The sequence below is a fragment of the Bombus vosnesenskii genome, unplaced genomic scaffold (assembly GCF_011952255.1).
Source record: "Bombus vosnesenskii isolate JDL3184/JDL3185 unplaced genomic scaffold, Bvos_JDL3184-5_v1.1 scf7180000013274, whole genome shotgun sequence".
NCBI classification, from domain to species: Eukaryota; Metazoa; Arthropoda; class Insecta; order Hymenoptera; family Apidae; genus Bombus; species Bombus vosnesenskii.
The window spans coordinates 1565061-1584841 of NW_022882932.1; the positions used below are offsets into that span (position 1 = coordinate 1565061).

General features: G+C 34.4%; 1 protein-coding gene across 5 annotated transcripts in view; it reads left to right on the forward strand.

Moving 5' to 3' along the window:
- Positions 1-18425, forward strand: part of LOC117231814 (rho guanine nucleotide exchange factor 11) — a 34036-nt gene extending 15611 nt beyond the window's left edge. For 3 of the 5 annotated variants that reach the window (XM_033490636.1, XM_033490639.1, XM_033490638.1), the window contains 11 exons: positions 5814-5949; positions 6364-6445; positions 6671-6723; positions 14400-14671; positions 15047-16342; positions 16466-16576; positions 16685-16861; positions 16998-17218; positions 17505-17655; positions 17913-17959; positions 18056-18425. In XM_033490636.1, the coding sequence (XP_033346527.1) occupies positions 5814-5949; positions 6364-6445; positions 6671-6723; positions 14400-14671; positions 15047-16342; positions 16466-16576; positions 16685-16861; positions 16998-17218; positions 17505-17655; positions 17913-17959; positions 18056-18154 (2645 nt within the window). In that variant the 3' untranslated portion in view covers positions 18155-18425. Of the gene's footprint in view, positions 1-5813; positions 5950-6363; positions 6446-6670; positions 6724-14399; positions 14672-15046; positions 16343-16465; positions 16577-16684; positions 16862-16997; positions 17219-17504; positions 17688-17912; positions 17960-18055 lie in introns of all 5 variants that reach the window. The other 2 variants (XR_004493026.1, XM_033490637.1) reach the window with 2 other exon arrangements.
- The last annotated feature ends 1356 nt before the right edge of the window (positions 18426-19781 follow it).

Sequence of the window (19781 nt, forward strand, 5' to 3'; positions counted from 1 at the left end):
CATCATACTGTCGTTGCAACTTACGATTACGTATGCTTGTTTAACTATGTAAGTGTGATGCCTATATATTTTTCTTCCTTTTTGTTAATGTTATCCGTTATCTCGTAGTTTACTGTCTTCATTTCGAATGAGGCGTTCCTTGACGAACGCGTCAGCCATTGTTAGGATTGTTTGTCTCGTCGGAAGCACTTAACATTTATTGTAAATTAATGATAACTCTCATTCTCTTTCATTAAAAAATAATTTAAAGCATATCGCCAATGGTGAAAGAAGTGTAATGAAGTTAGTTGTGCAAAAATTCCCACTTGAAAAATTCGTTGAAAATTGTTTGTTACGACCCTCGATGGTTCTTTATCGACATCCTCTCCTCAGCCTTTTAAATTGATAGTGTGTTGGCTTGATAAAACGTTTTCGTGAATATATGCAAGTTTTGTAAAAATACATCGATTCGCTACAAAAATATTAAGGATTATTCCACGTTTCTAGTGACGATTCTATCGAAAGTAGTAATTATTTTATGTAATGTTATGCGTATTAATAACAATATTTTCGTGTTCTTTAATATTTGTACAATCGTTTAAAAGAAAAAATTAAAGAGAAAAGTGTCAATGTTGAAGTACATAATCGATATTTCATACGTTTGAGACGGAGTGTAGGTTTTTATCGAGTTTCGTTGTTACAATAATCGCGTTGTCCGATAAGGAAGTTTCGCAAAACGAATTGTGTTGGTTGTGCACTGCGCTCTTTTCTACTGAATTTATAAAAGAGAAGAGGAAGGAAGGAAGAACAGAGAAGAGAGGAAACCGCGGGAAGAGGCCTAGAATCACAACCACATAGATTTGTATTTATATACAGGGTGTATAAGCAATTTGCTGTTTGCTTAAAGATAATACGTATAACTATCTTACAAAAACTTTCTGTTGTAACTTTTCTAAATTGCACATATAAATTAAACGAGTTACACTTGTAACAGTTCAATTATCATTTTGTTAACTTGTTCACTTATTATTTTTTTACTGCTTATATTAATTTTCAAGAATTTTATAATATTTAGAGAACCTTGTACATGTTATCACAATCTATTCTCTGTTAAATACGAATCCGCAAATTTCTCAAAAGTATCCATTCATAAAACCAACGACTACGTATACAAAATTAACGAAAAAGGGTCTCAACAAGCCACAAAGAATTCCACAGCGATCACTTTTCTCATTAACGTTTCTACGCTCGTAACAAACAACGTAAACAAGTAAAATAAAGCTGGGGTCTGGCAAGTAGTATCTCTCGACGCTGTAAGAGGTAACAGAAGAAAAGTTGAGCAAGAGAGAGCTACCCTTTAAGAGAGACTTTAAGTACATCAATATCTTGAACGCGAAGATCGTCCTTGATGTTCCCCGAGGGTTAGGTCGGAGGGATTTGAAAATCAGAATCACACGCACACCCTGTACATTCGTGAATACACTTACGCGTGAACGTAGTTGTAAAACGAGCGGGGGGCGGTCTGGTGGGGTCTAACCGGAAACCAACGGCAGTCTCCGAGGAAAAGAAGCGAGAGCGGCTTCAAGGGAAATTAGTGTCAGCTCGGTTGTTGCCGCGAGAAGTAGAGAAACCACCCCGATTATTATTTTCTCGGTGGTGAAACATCGAGGTGTGCACATGGTCGAGGTGCAACAGTTGCGTGATCCCTTGCAGGGGGAACCGGACTGCAACCCTTACCCAACGACCACCAACCCCTCGCCCCTGATCGCTGGCTTTGCTAGCTTCAGGCTTTCCTCGGGAAGATGCAGGAACAGATTCAATCGGAAGCTGAAGGGTGACGGTAAAGATGGCGTGAATATCTAATAATTCATTTGGATCGAAGAGCCTCCTCTAGGCGGCGCGTTTTATTGTATTTTTTCTTCTTTTTGATAATTACGCGATGCTAGTGACTAAACATTCTGGTTTTCATTATCGTCGTTTCGATATCATTATCGGAACGTTCATGAGGAAATACGAAGATTACCGAAACAGTAAAGTTTGTGCTGATATGTATTTTTAAGTGAATACTATTGTTAAAGATCGTAGCGATAAATTAATTTAGGAAAAGAAACTAATTATACCAATGTGAATAGAATTTATCAATATAGAAGTTCACTATTTAATATTTGATTATGAGAAGTTGTAGCTTGTAGCTTTTTAGCGTATGTCATATTTCACATTATGATTCATAAACTATTGCAAGAAATCACAGTTCTCAGAATCAGTTTTTGAAATAATTAATTAAATAATAACGTATCTACTAAACACGAATGGAGATTCTTCGAATTTCAAATGGATTCTACAATGAATGTTTGGATTCGCGAGAAACGTTAGAAAAATATATCAATCGGAATAGGTTCGATAGTGGTGCGCGAGAAAGTAAGCAAAGACAAAGTTGCAAAGAAAACGAAGCTGAAAACGATCAAGCAGAGAACCGTGGTGCCACACATGAGCAAAGGCTCATTTGCCGGTAAAGTTTGGGAGACTTTTGCCGCTGTGAGAAAGACACGCGAACCGAGCAAAATTATAGAAACAGCTTTGATCGTTGGTTTGGATCGTCTAAATGTATCAACGTGTTGTGAAAACGTGAACGATAGTGTATTCTACGATGGGACTGATTCTTCGAGCAAGCCTGACGACACCGGTTTGAAGGAAATTACTGGTGTAGAGAAAGAGACAGGTTTGTTTCAACAGTTCTCGTTTTGTCTTTCGCGTCTGCCAAATAAATGTATCGGATGAACGTGAAAAACGAAAAATCAGAAATCAAACAAGAAGATCAATATAAAATCGAAAATCAAATTTGAAGTATTTCTTCGAGTCTTGTAACTACTTCTATATGATTCGCGATATTTTTGAAGGGATTCAATTTGTTTGGTTACTTATCGATCTTTGCAAATTTTCATAAAATTGGATACGTTCTAAAAGTTTTGATCTGTACGGCAATGGTAAACTCTGATTGATCAAATTTTTATTAGTAACATTGAAAGTTGTGAACTTTCGGAAGGAAATGTTTCTGTGGCGCGTAGGAACGTTTCGCTGGAGTCGTAGAAGTTAAAAACAGGAATTGCCAAGCTTTAACAAGCCACTCGGTAGAAATTCTTGCCGCGTGTTGCTCGTCAGATACGTTCATAAATTTTCACTGCGTCTATAAAGCCAATATTGAAGATGATATGGGTGGCTATTTTGTCGTCATCTTTGGCTTTTCTCCGGCAGATATCTCATGAACGGGGAACCTTGCGGCTATACAAATACTACGTGTCTAGACAAAATTAGACCAGAATGTACTGGAAATCGCACGCAGTCATGTAGACGGATTGTTTATTTTTTGCATCTATACATGCTTCTTCGTGATTTCATCGAAGAAAAACATGGATTTCTTTCTCGTAAAGAAACATTTCAACCTTTGAATTCACTCTTTCATTAATATAAATTTCATCGTTCTGTATTGAGTATATACAGGCATAATTATAATGATCATGCTGTGATGCAAATTATAAGTATTCACGTAGTTAAGGATGAAATTTGGAATATTACAGAAAAGTATTTTAAGCTTATATGAAGGTACGAGTATTTTGATCCCGTGTTAAATATAATACATTGATAATTTTTATGATGAAATATCTAAAATAGTTCGAAGCAACTATCAAGGTGTAACTTGTATATAAAATGCAGAGTACAAAACAGAGGTGATATATTTAAGTATTGTTTTTACAAAACTGGTTAATTCTGTATGGTAAAGACATTTTCTTTCTTTTCTTTATCTCAAGTTCAAATGGCAACGTATGATATATTATTAATATAATAATTAAATAATTTGTATGCAAGAACAGATTTTAAAGATTTCTAAGCTATGAAAAATTGTTTCGTATGAAAAAGATTTTCCGATAGTTGGATCGCCAGTTTTCATTTCTGACCGAGTGACTTTATTTGAATGATGATTGTCATTTGCTGTAACTATGTGGCAAGTATGCGTTGAAACGAGAGGAAAGAAAATAAGATAGATCTCGTGCGGCACGAACGCAGACGGCAACGACAACAACGAAGAAGAAAACGGGAAGGAGGGGCCCACAAAACGATTTCCGGCCTCTGCGACACGCGCCTACATCGCCCTATCTAAAAATACTCGAGACTTAAGCTTTTCCTTCGTTGCATCCCCTCAGCATACCTACCCCTGCTGATCTATAACTATCTGTCTGCTTACGAGGTTCAAGAACACCAACTTTTTTACGATGCTATTTTTAGGCGGTACCGAGCCTTCATTGGATATTTATTTAGCCATTTAACTTTTTTCCAGTCAGCGAAATGTTGACATCGGTGGTCTTTGATGATATTACGATTTCACTCGGATTATTTGACCTCCTTCCTCGATCTTCAAACTTCACGGGGTTAGCGATGCTTAATCATCGTCCATTTGGTCTTTCAGATAATTTAGGAAAGGAATTGTGACAAACGTTAGTTAAATTCATATTGTTGGATGTTAATCTGGTGGGTGACAGCCTTCCAGACCTCACGGCTGTAACAAAACAATTTACTTATTATCGAATAATTGTTTAGTTTTCTTTGAACGGAACGAATGCGAAATTTTCTACGAAGAATCTTAAATCGGCGATCATAGACGGATATAATACTATACACTCGTGTATTCAGTCAGCTCAAAAATACCTATTTAATGTAGCTGATTGCATGTTGTCTACAGTTAGAGAATTACGTTAGAATTATGTTCCTTTGATCGATTTACGGTATTTTATTGACGTGATAAATCGATTTTGATCTGTGTATTTGCTTAGCTAGAGATTAAATGTAACCACCCTCTCCGCACACGTTCTCATGATCTGCTTTTACCCTGAACCGCATTCCTTACCTGATAAGCCTCCACATACGACTGGATAGTTGGAGAAATGCCAGACATCATGGACCGTGTTAATTTGATGCTTGCTGGCATCAAATAGACGAGTTAAATCGAAATATTCGTTTCATTTCCATTAACCCTGCGATAGGAAGATTCTTTCGTATTATTATGTGGAATTTCTGGACAAAATTAGTCATATCTTTATATTCGACATACTCTAATTTGTGGAAAAAAAAAATCGAAGAACAGCGATCTTGTCTAATTATCATGATTGCCTCTAATCGATTCTTCAAGTAATATGCACGTTAAATTCAATTACGTTTCTTTTTTTTTTTTTTTTTCAATTTATACTTAGTACATTTATCACATTAAGTTTGTGTGAATTTTACAAGTTGGAGAAATTTCTATAATAACAATGAGTATTTAGAGATCCATTTGTATTTTTAAAACACTGTTTATAAATTTAATGCATTTTAAAAGAACAGTATATCCGAGAAGGAAAAGTAAGCGTACAGAAGTATAGTATCGAAAATCGATAGGTTCGCTTGTAACACACCTGCGATGGCCTTTTTTATGGTGCATTCATGCGAATCAAAATAATTTAACTATACTGTGTTACCGATTCTGTTACACTACGATTTCTTTATCCTATTAAATGCTTTCATTTCTTAACAAAAACGGAAGATAAAATAAACGCGTATTGAAAACTACAATCGATTCTTCTAACGCTCTATTCAAATTATACTGAAAAGTCTAGAAGAGTCTTTGATATCCTATAAACATTATGTATAGGAAAAGTAATCTATATAATATAAAACAAAGTTGATTGAATATAAGTGAATTAAAATTGAGAATATATTTATCGGCGATTAGCCAAATTAGTGTATTAGACTAGTACAGATATCGAAATAATTAATGAATACGTTCGTTTATTTCATGTTTTTAGGAGAGCATCGCGGGGGCGTTATAGCCGGAAACACGCGTAGTAGTAGCGAAAGAGGACGCATTTCCGCTTACAGCGGAGCCTCCGATCACGCCGATAGTATGGACAATCCTTCTTCGCGGGAAGATATTTCTGAAATGTATGCACTTCATACTTGCATGAGATTGCTAAAAAGAACATTTTCTTTGAATTGCTTCAACCCTGTTCTATTGATCCCTATAATAAAAAAACATGTGCAACTTATAGGAATTCTTGTAACAAATCCTTGCGTTTCTTTTATTCGTATTTCGTCACGACAATTTTTTAAATCGTTCAACGATACGAGCATCATATAGAAATTTGTTTTCAGATTGTTTTCATCCCGTAGTTATCGCATCAATTTCATAACTTTGTATTTATAAGACCCGCATTATTTTTTCTAACATGTGATTTTCAAAGTGCTTTGATTTAGTATCATAGTTTCATCAATATGTTTTCATTTTATTCATCGCAGTCCTTCAGCTGATTTTTGTTATAGACATTAATTTATGCTTTATTAATTACGATTACTTAGGGTGCAGCAAAATATTTCCAGTAAGCCAAAGACGTCAAACATAAACAGGTCTGAAAGTTACAAGGAGCGGATACATCACAAGGTAAGAATTTCGACAACTTTTATTTCGAAATTTTTCTAGCGTGTAACGTATAAACAGATGATTCGTGGAACGAATTAAAATTTCAAGACCGGAAACATCGTTTGAGTTTCGCAAAATTGATTTTTACATAAGCTTCGATGAAACGAGATTTCATTTCGGACGAATTAATTTAGTATTTATCGTTGGTATATATGTCTGAGTATCATGTGACTGTTTTCGTTATAGCGACAGTTACGAGAGAAGAGGAAGACCAGCGATCCAAATCTCTCCAAAACAAAGTGAGTAGACAATGTATTTGATATACGCATGATAATTGATAATACGAGTGAAAACTCTAATTTCCTAGCTATAAAAATTTGAGTTCACTCGTAGAATTTCGATAGTTTATTAGATTTAATATTTCACAGATTTTCTATAAATTTTATTTTAACGAAATACGCACGCTCTTGTCGATGCGAAACGATAAACTATTTCTCAAATTGTTTCTACTGCTCCGTCAAACTGTCACTGCTATTTTATTACGCAATTGTATAATTGCCAAAATAGAAACGTTACGAAGTTCGGCACTATTTCTAAACGAATTTGGATTTCACATTGATAGCTTGCGTTCCCTTTACTGAAAAATATGGGTCTACTCTATACGATTTCATTTTATTGAGACTGTTTATAAATTTATGAAGCAACAATATTAATTGATGGAATAACATTTAACGAACTTTCATCATTTTACTTTGATTATTCTAATTTGTATATCCTTCCTACCTTCTCGTGCAATTTATCTGTGAACCCTGAAATATACAAGTTTGCTCAATTTCTTAGTGAAAATATTTAATAGCGATAAAATTGCATATATAAAGATTGTATTGCTTGATGATATTCCTTCAGGCATCGTCATTTGCCGTCTTGTATTTCACGTGCTTACCTGGAACCTAATAAATATAGGGTATAACTGTAAAATCTTAAAGTTAAGTAAGTAAGGAAACTACCTAAGAGGCAACGTATTTACGTTTCCCATATTTTATTCGAATATTTCATCGATGACATGTTGACCACAGACGGACAGAATAATCTATGCCAAAATAATAAATTTTAAATGTACGAAGTAATGGGAAAAAACATCATAAAGATTTGTTTACCTCTATATTTTACTATCTTTGAGTATTTCATTTTTATGTAATATTATAACTGACTGACTTACCAAAACTAAAACCTACATTTCATTTGTCAGATATATTCCTTTACATCATCTCCTTCATCATATCTTCATAAAATTACATAAAAAGCCATTCGATTATCTTATTTTAACAGTATAGTTTCGAAGACTATACATATATCCACAATTTCAACATATCCTAATCCATTAAATATCTAATAAAGTCCTTAATACCTCCCTTTATTTCCTGACAAATTCATCTCCTCCTTTTGTTCGCCCATAATATCAGACGCGTGTTTGATCCGTAGTTCAAAGATCAGCTGGAAAGTCTATTCCCGGCTTTTCACTCGGGCCTGGAATTTTGCAGACACACCGTGTATAGATTTTTGGCAGAGTCCTCCGGTTCTTAACCGGCGACTTCTCGTTTCTTGACGCTCTAGATCCACGTCCACGTGCAAACAGCGCAGACTCGACTCGTTGCTCTTCCTCTGGCAAAGGTGTATATGCATGCCAGTCAGAAGACCTTCAGTCTGACGTTAAACGTTCAATTCCGCGGGTAGCTATTGCGTCGCTTCGATAGTACGAAACACCCACGCGTTCACCCGTTCCGTTTTCCCGAAACGCATCGAACATCGATTGTTGTTCCACGGTCTCGTTTCGCGATTTCCTTCTCTATGTCGACTTGACTTTTACTTGATCGTTTCTAACGATCGCTCGTGTTGTCCGCGAATCGAGATTAAACTCATTGGGGTGTCAAATCGATCGATTTGTTCTTCGTGTAAATTGATCGAACGATCGCATTTTTTGTGCCAGACAAATTTTTAACTTCGTACATTAGATTATATAATTGTTCGAGGCTGTGATGCATATTATGATCGATCCAGTTGGAATTTTAGCCAATAGTACCGACGGCTGAAATTGGACTTTTGCAGGGAACGAGAGTAGGTTTTCATTAATTTGAAAATAAACAGACGATGATTGTGAAACGTTGGCATTATTTAAATATACAGTAATCAGAGTTGAAACGTTGTAGTGGACGAAGTTAGTTTTTAATTTACGTTTTTTAATGTTCGAATAAGATCAGGGGATCGATCGATTTCATTTGACGATTAACTTTTGTTATAAATTACAGATACTGCAAAATATTTTAGTAAAGAACCTTTCTTAATTTTTTGGACAGATGATTTTAACGATATCATAAAAATTTCGAGTCTCTATTTGGTGACTTCAATGCCTTTTCTTCAGACAATGTATATTGAAATTTTTCACACAGAATTGTTATATAAAGATATCCTGTAATATAGTAATATCGTACAAGTTTATACTTTTATTAGAATTTACGTCCTAATAAAGTAAAAATTGAATTGAAAAATACAATTTGCTTCGAAGTTCAAATCCAAATTTTCTGTGAAATTTAAAGAATGGAGTAGAATAACTATAATTGTACAAAGCATTAGCGCCACGAGATAAAAGTATTTAAATTAGTAAAATTAAAGGAAGTGGAAATTATTCCTAAACTACGCATATGGATGTCACTCGTTTTAATCACACACAACATTGTCACTTACACGCTATACACGGTGTTATAAATTGTTTAATCGTAAATTTCAGGAATTCTTTATTGAAACGTTTAAATTAAAAAGAAAATAGATATCTTGTTATAATAAGTACAATATTATAATAGAATGAAAAAAAAAAACAAACGAATCAATTGACCATACCGACATTTCACAATCATTTATGGTTCCAGTTACAATTTCTTTCGTTGTCAAAAATTTCCAAGTTATTAGTACTTTATCGAACTCACCTATTTCATCCTATTAAAATCAACTAACTAACTCGTTTATTCAGAATCCAAACCTTTTCATTCCATTTTTTAGAAACATATCTGAACAGTTAAATTGTATTTCGCGAGTTGTTCATCCATTATCAGTCTATGAAGAACAATAGGTGCATACGAACGATGCGATGTCATTACGATCTCGCATTAGCGACGCTGCGTCAATGAACATGATAACGCACTTTGGAGTACATACAATTAATTGTATTTTAGTTACTTCATAGCATGAATAAAATTGAACATTTACATTAAACAACAAGAATTCGTTGTTTACTATTTACCTAATTTTTTTTAAATTGGATTGAAAAATTTATCGAAGCTTACATTTCCTTTATTACGAAACTAGATCCATCCTTTCATCGGTATTCATCTTTAGGAGCAAATTTCTTCGATAAAAAATTCAAAGAATGTTCAATACTTAAATTCTGCATACCGATAATGTCTGCAATTTTTTATTATTTTACAATTCTACAATTGTGACGTGCGTTACAGTAGTTTTAAATCTACAGCATCCGCAGCATCGTTGCAATTTTTTATTAGTCATTTACAGCGGTATACATTCGTATCGCATTATTGGAAATGTAGGTCGAATCACATCAGCTTGACATGGTAGTGACATCGTATCCCTCGTGTGCAGGTAATGCTCCAGAGCTTAAGTCGATGTCAATTCTCAACGAGGAAACGGAAGAATAATTATTGCTTCGCGTTTAAAATCCAATGAATCGACGATTAATCTCGCAATGAATTCTACTCGCGGATTGTTAATGTTCTTGAGGATTCTACAATCCTTGGTGCATTTTTATTTCCTTCTTTCCCGTCTTTCTTTCTTTCTTCTTCCTTTTTTTTTTTTTTTTTTTTTTTTGAAAAACTACACAAGATTATTGACCTCACGGAACAAACTGTGAAGTTCACTTTTACTTGATGAAGCATGAAGCTACATCGCGGCTCTTTGAGTCCGTGGTTCGATAAATAAATAACTCGTATCGGTATCTTCGTCATTGTCGTGCGTTTATTTTTGGAAAAACGTGAACGATAATAATTTCGTGATATCATTAATAAAAATCAAGCCACGGCGCGCGCATTCGTTGTCTCTAGTAAAAATACACGTGTAGCAAGGTTTGCGGCTAATGCGTTGGTGATTTAATGATTCGAGCATGAGAGACGTAAAACGCCTTGCAAACACGCGTTGGGAGTAGGAATGTTATAAATCCTCCGTCATGAGAGAGATGAAAGTCTCTTTATTTCTTTTCCCATAATTTTTAAAAGAGAGAGAGTGCTTGCAAAGAATTTCACTGTATCTCGACTTTATTTTCGTTTGGACCGCCGTCAGTGTCGTCTGTGTTTAAACGTCATTCAATGAATATTGAAACCTGGTTGGATTGTTGTGAGTATAGAAATTACTGCTAATATCTCGTGGATGAATAGGCATTAGTAAAAACTTTTCTATTATTCTTATTATAGTTTTAAATGAAGGAAAAAATGTTCGATCTGTTGGTAAAATAATATTTAAAGATAATTAGTAAAAGTAAATATCGTTTAAATCCTGAATTAGAAATAGGCGTCCCTTTTATGACTGTTCGATAGAACATGCAGACGAGCACGTTAGATCCTAATTTCAGCGAGGTACATTATGGTTAATTACTCTTTTATAGCTTTCTCTTCCGCCAACAACGGTACGATACCTTTTGTTTTTTTTTTTTTTATCGCACCCTAGTCTTTCTCTTTGTTCGTCGACTTATTGAAACATTTGATTACGTCCATCAAACATGGAGAAAAAAAATTCTCAACGATTCAGTGCTTAGCTTAGTGATGCAAAGAATCGATTTGGGGGCAATTAGTTCATTGAAAATTATTAACTTTGTATGAACGCGTTTCGCATAATGGAGGGATAGGTTTCTGGGAATAACTGTCCGACATATGGGTCACGTTCATCACAATTAAAATCAATAGACAACAATTAGAAAATGTTCATGACATTGGCAAATTTCCTTATCTCTCAGAATCATTCTTCTTCTTCTCTCTTTTAAAACAATTATGGGCTTGAATTAAATACATGATTATTCAATCATTACAATGATATTTCCTGAAACTTCTAATATAATTTTATATCTCTTTTATCATTTTTAATTTAAGTAAATAAATAGAAGAAGAAACGAAAAGCTTAATGCTTCCAAAGGGTTATAGATAAATGCAGTGCAATAGAGAATTCACTTCCTCTATCTCACGTATACATTTTTAGTCATTAATATCTCATGGCTGTTAGTACGATTTGCATGAATTAGCCGGCTAATGCATCTGGTTTTAAAAAGATCGATGCGCATAAATGGGCAGGAAAAAGAAAGTGATCCGTTTTGTATCGATCCGGCCGTAATACGTGTACACGGCTGTAAACGAGAACCAAAATGATATCAGGCTACGGATAGATGTCTTGTCCTTTATTTTTGAGACAATCGATACTTTCGAATCAATACATCGGCCGTACGCTTAGCTTCTTTTGCAGCCTCTTTATCGTTGGCCCATTCTGCACACGCGTCAATTTTTTCGTAATCGAAATCGTCACCGATAATTCATCATTGTTGGATGTCTCAATTAAATTTTGAGACTATGCCAGCTACAATTAACTGGTATCTTCAAATTGAAAGAAACTATTCGAATTATTGATAAACATGATATTGATGATTTCGCCCAGTAAAAAATTATATATTTTAATTCCTAGCTAAGAAATCATTAATTTGACAAAATTTGTCGAGTCGATAAAAAAGCTCGATTTTTTGCGCGTGATTGCAAAAGATTTCATAACAAATTCCAAACGTTTGTTAAAGGAGGCATCAACGCTAAACAAAGAACTATATATGTCAATTTTGTACACTTCGGAAGAATAGTCGTACCATTGATGAGTACGTACAACTGTATGCATAAGGTAGTGTATCAACCACAAGTCGATGTCGTTTCTATATCTACGGGGTTGATTAAAGTGATGAAGGAGCGGCTTCGATAAGCCTTAGTTTGATCGATGTCGATTAAGCTCTCGTTTTTACTTGATACATCTTATCGACCACACTATTCGATTATTTCAAATAAATAAAAAGCCTCTCAAAATCTGGTGAAAATCGTTCAGTCAATTCATCATCAATCAATTATTTAGCAACTAATATCTGAATTGTTTTATTTTTAAAATATGAAAATAATTATTTTTCCTGATGAAATTTATATTTTCGTATATCGATCGTAACTAAATATGTCATAATTTTAAATTACCGAAGCATTAAAGGGGTAGTATTTTCTTCAAGATCTCCTCGCTTTTTGGTAGTTGTCTTGGAACTCGGTGGAAAGGGTATGCAAGCAAAGGTATAATAAATGCGGCAATCTAGCCAAAATGCCAATGTACTGTCAACCGACTTTTGTCGTAGAAAGAACGCGTAACCTTTAAGCTGGTGAAATCTTCTAACATAACAATTTGCTTCTACCAATCCACTTACAAAATTTATTTGTCAGTAAAGTTATGGGTTATTTCAAACGTTTGGTATTTATTGCTATAATACGGAAAGTATCTACAAATTAAAAAGGTATCTTAACGAACTGAACAGTCTCATCTTCATGCACCACCAAATTTTATCCAATCTAATTGCCACTTACAATTAACTCTAAATTACCGACCTCTCGTACGCTACAATAAATATCCTACATATACCATAGGTGAATAGAATTAAATTAGTAGAATGAAAATAAAAAAATATATAGATGTATACAAAAAGTCTCATTTAGATAATTCTAGTCTTAAATAATACAAATTCTAATCTCTCGTTTAAAATCTTAAATCGTACACGTTGTTGAATAAAGAAAAAAATAAAGGAAAACGGAAGAAAAGAATCAGTGGAATTATTCGTGGATGTAACGTAATATTCCTCCATTGGGGAAGTCCCGCACAAAAATGTCCATACGTAACATCATCGCGTTTACAGCAGAGGCAGCACATGCCTGCCAGCTTTACCCCATCAAGGAAGCCCTTTAGGGCTAAGGAGATATAAAAGATGAGACAACGTGGTTCTCGACGTGTCCGTCCTCGACCTAATTCTCGCGGCAACGAAAATTTAACTAGTCCGATATCCTCTACGGAACCGTCATCTCCCTTTGATCAGTCAAACGACATTTCACCGGGCTGCTCGAACATCGAAGAACGGCTACAAGAACTTCCTAACGACGCCCCTAATCACGAGACACGCGGTGTTAATGAACGTCGTACAAGGTCCGAGAGGTATAATTCTTTATCTAACGCTTTGTTACTTCTTTGACACCCTAATGTTTGATTTGTATCTACAAGTTTGCAACTTTTATATTATTGCTCGAAAAATGAATATATTCTTATAAACAATTAGCGGAGATTAGACAATGTAGGTAATTGGGGACTGAAATTTGAAAGAAATCAAAGAAATCAAATTTGAAGTCAAAGATTAATAAAAAGGGAAATTAATACGTACAATTTTGATGTTGTATAAATTTGCTTTTGATAAGCAGTGAAGTTTGACGCTTGGGCAATTTATCAGAATTAATGAAAATTTAGTGAAACTGTGAGAAAAGTTCATTGATCAACATTTGTGATTTATAGAAAATTTAATCGCAAAGTACCTTATCATACCTATAAGTATACAAAATCGATAAAAGCGTATTTCTTGCTTTCATTATATTGGCTCAGTAATCGTGTCAGATACAATTAACAAATATTCAATTTAAGAAAAAGAAAGATTACAAAGAAAAGAAAATATTATAGTAGAAATAGATATAGCACTCTTTGTTATAAAATATATTTAACGATAGTCTAATTTCCGAGGAAATCCGAGGAAGCATAATTGGCAGTGACATCAGCGAATTTGCGTATAGGTATTGAAAAGGTTTCAAATGGCTGTGGTAGCAGTACAGTTTAAACGTAGTAGAATGCTTCATTCGCTAACGATTGACTATAGGGCTGGTTTCAGTGACTGCGAACAAGCTGGGACATTTCCTGGGAATTCAGCAGGCAGTTCGTCGAACAGTAGCCTGTCGACGAGAAGTTTGGACAGTCCCAGTACCAGCCTGGAACAAGTACACCCAGCAACCTCTGCAACCAACACATCGACCTCGTGGGACAGCGATGTTGATGTTGAACCGGATCCACCAGATTGGAGTCAAGGCGTTGCCGAGGATGTACTTGCGCGACTCAGTAACGCGGAGAAAAAACGACAAGAAGTTATCAATGGTTTGTTTCTCCTTCTATTTCATTGTGACATACATAGACGACCCTTTGTCCATTTTTTTTTTTATTTAACCCTTGTGATGACACTATTTTTCCCTACAACTCTTAAATTATTCCTGATGTGATTTAATTCATAATTATTAATAATTAATAATTAATGAAGTTGTTAGCATACGTAAAAGTAGGAAAAACAAGCGTGAAACAGTAGGATTAGTAAGACGAATTAGTTTTATTAAAAAATTATTTTATACTTCGCTATAAAGGCTTTATCTTATGAATTAGACATTATTCTATATTTCTTGTGAAACAAGGAATAATTAAAAAAGTTAAGTAAAAAAAGTTCTCTGTAAAACGTAATTTCTGTGTATTGTTTTTCAGAACTCTTTCACACGGAGCGATCACACGTGCGGGCGCTTAGAGTGTTGTCACACGTCTTCCACAAGCCGCTCCTTGAATCTCAAGTACTTCCCTTAGACCAAATACAGTTACTATTTTCCAATTTAGACGAAATGTTAACGATTCATTCGCGCTTCAACCAAACGATGAAACGCAAGAAGAAGGAAAACCCGTGTGTTGGTGATGTCGGAGATCTTCTCCTAGAGATGTTCGACGGCGAGAACGGAGAGGCGTTTGAGAGAGCCGCATCCACCTACTGTGCGAAACAACAAGTAGCCTTGGATGCCTTGCGAGACCGTCGTCGCAAGGATCCGAAATTGAATTCCTTTCTGAACGAGATCGAGGCTAATCCTCTTTGTCGAAGGCTACAGCTCAAAGATCATATCCTGACGGGAATGCTTCGATTGACCAAATACCCTTTGCTCTTTGAGAATTTGGCGAAATTCACGCCGGAGAGTAACGAAAAGGAACGAGCCGCGGTTTTGCGAAGTCTCGATCGAAGTAAGGAAATTCTCAGTTGCGTTAACCAAGCCGTACGCGAGGCTGAAGATTATCAAAGGTTGGCAGAAATCCAACGTACAATTGATAGATCTGCATTCGATAAATTCGATCATCCGACTGTTCAGGAATTCAAGAATCTAGACATTACGAAACGTAAATTGATATACGAAGGTCCGTTGCAGTGGCGCAGAACTGAACAAAATCGAGCGAAACCGGTCGATCTGCACGTGGTGCTACTCGACGATACGATACTCCTGTTGCATCGACAGGACGAAAAGTACCTGCTAAAATTCATCAACCCAAACCAAGCGAACTCTGTATTGAGTCCTATCGTAAAGGTATCCACTGTTCTCGTCAGGAATAACGCCGTGGACAAAAATTCTCTCTATCTGGTCAACACATCGCAAAACGGTGCGCAAATCCATGATTTAGTCGCAGCTTCGCCTGCGGAACAAAAGCAATGGTTTAAGCACATCTCCGAGGCAGCTGAAGCGTACAAGGCTCGTGATAAGCAAGGCAGAAGACCTACTCCGCCTACTACACTGCCAGAAGAACCTGGACCTACAATTGAAGATCCTTCTTCAATGGAACATGACAATATTCCCAATAAAACGGATCAGGAACGGGAGCATGAACCAGAAACAAAGGAATCTACGCAAGATACTAACGTGGAGCAAGAAGGAGAGCTGCCTAATACTTCTGGGCCTGAGATTTCAAGGACTGATCAAACGAAACAGCAACAGCCACACCAACACTCGTCTGAACCTTCGACAACAGGTTTTGTGTCTTTTATTATGATCTAGTATATTGTTCTGTTGTTTTCTGAAGTAGAATTTCAAAGATTATCTTGTGTAGAATATTTGTTACATAATGTGTGATATTTTTTTTAATTTGGTACAGGAGAACCATTACGATTAGTTACTTGTACACAAGCATCGTTAATTGACCCGCTTGAAGTTCACGTAGAAGTACCGCCTGTACATGTTGCGGAACCGGTGCTTACACCAATAGGTATGTTATTTATTTGTTTATTATATGATATGTATCTCTTTTGTTAGTTTAACGGTTGATATAACAGATATTTCATAAACGACGTGATTGTTTTCTCTAAATTTTCAGAATGTCTTAGAAGAAAAGACGAGATTATTAAACAAGCTTTAATCGAAAAACAATTATTGGTAGCAGATATATTAAATATTCCGAAAGAAGATTTCGAACATGTAGCAGACATGGCGTCCGAGCCATCGAGCATGGAAAAAGAGCCTTCTGAGCTTATACTCGCTGCTATTAGTCAAGGTATTTTTATTAATAAATAATGTTTGTTTTATCATCATATATAAATTATCTCTCAAAAATTTCTCGAATAAATTGTTAGTCTATTAATCCTATCAATATTTCTAGAGATATGTAATATTTTATTTTATTTTCGCAGCAAATCAATTAGTAGGAATGTTAAATTCAGCGTTAAATGTAAGTGAAACGGAAACTGTTCTTGCATCGCGTGGGGTATCGGCATTAACAACACCACCAAGTTGCGAAGCGACTGGTTGTCCATCACCACGATTGCACCTTCATCCTCAGCAACCAGCGATATCAATTGCGAGTTTACAACCAGTGTGTCACTCTTTGACCTCTCAATTGTCACAATTACTGGTAATACTCCACTTTTGACAATGTACCTGTGTATTAGATTGTCCCAAAAATTTCTTTCGTTTTATAAAGTAATAAATTATAATTAGAAGTAATAAAAGAACAACATTTTATGTTTTGTTCTATAACCAAATGGACCATATATAATTGAGTAAAATAAAAAAAAACAAAAAATTTTGTGCATCTATTATTTCCTTATAAAACGAAAAAAGCTTTTGGGACAACCTAATACTTAAAGTTGAAAAAAACAATGCTTTTTCAGTAAAATGTATTTTCTTATATATTCTAGGAAATTATAAAAGAAAGGGAAGAGGAACGTGAAACGTTGAGAAAAGAGTTACGCAGAAGTAGAGAACGTCTTCATGCCCTTGATGCAGATATACAACGTCGTGAATTTTCAGAAACATGCACTGTGTCAAGTCAAACACAAACGAAATCCAGTTAGTTCATTACTTTTTCAATTTTTCAGAATGTGGGTTGATAATATTCTTTGATCTACAATGACGACCATATACTTACGTACGGTTGACAAAATTAAATTTTACTTGTTTTAATTACAAAAACTGCAACGTACATAAGTAGGTTGTCCGCTATAAAGTCAATAGCTTGGATCATAATACTTACAAAGCACCTCATTTCTTGGAATAAAGATATTCTCGGAATATTAATTTCTTTCCTTTTTTGGGGGGGTTTTTAGGTGAAGTTTTAAATGCAGATAGCAGTATTGACGATCCCACTCGTGATGTAAGGATCTTAATTTAACGTGCTAGTAAATTAATCCCGTTTCTAACTTCTCCTTAGACTATTTATGTCATAAATTTAATATTACTCTGTTCACAGGAATTTGTGGATGCACGTGGTGAATCTGAGACAAATGAAGAATCAGAACACATAGAACATGAAACAGAAACAATAGTAATGGGGGATAGTGTTGGTTGAAACGTGCATGATTATTGTATCAAAATAATGTCGACCAGGTGCATTTTACGAGCAAAATCGTTTCCGAATGCTCATACTGGAAGAAATCAAAATTATGTAAAAAATGACAAATGGCGAGTAGCTGTTTATGGAATACAATAATATTAGATACATATTTACAGAGTCATGGGTCAATGATTAATCATACCTTTGCCAAAGATTTTATGTAACTGGATCTACATGACGTAGTAGCATGGCGCGCATACGTCATATTATATCAATGACTGGAAATTACATAAATTTTTTATTACCAATAGTATAACGACGGAATTTCTGAAATAATATGGTGAAGGAAATCTGTTCAAAAAGAGAATCCCATATAGATTGCTATAACTCAAGTTTAATCTCTCTCTCTCTCTGTCTCTCTCTCTCTCTCTCTCTCTCTCTCTGTCTCTCTCTCTCTCTCTCATATACTATACACACACAAATACATAGATTAATAATTTAAGTAGGAGCTTTATATGATTATTGAAGAATTCTTTTACTGTGAATTATTTTAAAATCTACACTGTTATAGTACTCTAATAATACTTATTGTATAAAAGTTGTTACATCATGTCTTGAATGATATCGATTTCTATAACATATTATTTTATATACATCGATTTGTATACTGAAAATCTTTCCTTAAGATGCTTTTTAGGAAACAAGTCAACTCTTTCGAAGTTACTTTGAAATACTTATTACTAGTGCATTTTATACAGAAACATTTACGTAAATGTGTTGTATACGTTTAGCGCAACTTAGTCGTTCGTTTCAAGAAACTACCTTTTGTGATCTGCTACGGCATATTTGGAACCAACTGTGTTACTATAATAATTCAATAGTCATGAAATATAATTTGCATTTATATAAAGATATATGATCAGAAGATGCGTCGATATTTCAAAGTATAAAAAAAATGCAAAGCATATATTAATGGAAAATAACGATTTTCAACTAGTTATCATTGAATAACACGCTTTTACATACTTTCCTTATATTTCGTGACCAAATGTTCAGGATATTCGATCCAGAGGCGGAAATGCTGATTGATTTCTAAATTGTATCAATTAAACGAAAAGCACCTAATGGTAATTATTAACATAATATATCATATTATTTCTGTTATGATACAAAACATAAGGCAAATGTGTTTGCATCCTAATGTTTATTATTATTATTATCATGACTATGATTATTATTATTAAAATTATTGCAGCCTTGAATTATTATTATTTTTATAATTTATAGTAATTTTACAACAATTACAGTAACTTAAACCAATGTAAAGTCAATTCAAAAAGTTACTAAAGTTAGTAAAACGAAAAGGAAATAGCTGAATTTCATATAATGCTAAGAATAATTCTATTCTATATTCTTACTAATAGTTTACAATAACAATATGTTGAAAATAATTAAATTTTGATCAACAAATTTATTAAAAACTTTGTTCTTAATATGTAGTTAAATGTATTTAATTTTTAAAAGATAGAAAAACAATTAAGTTATTAAATTTATAAATCACATTAATACAGTGTATTAGTTCATAGTTTCATTTCAATTCTTTTGTCAATACTTTATTTACTTATTTAACCCTTGTCTTTTC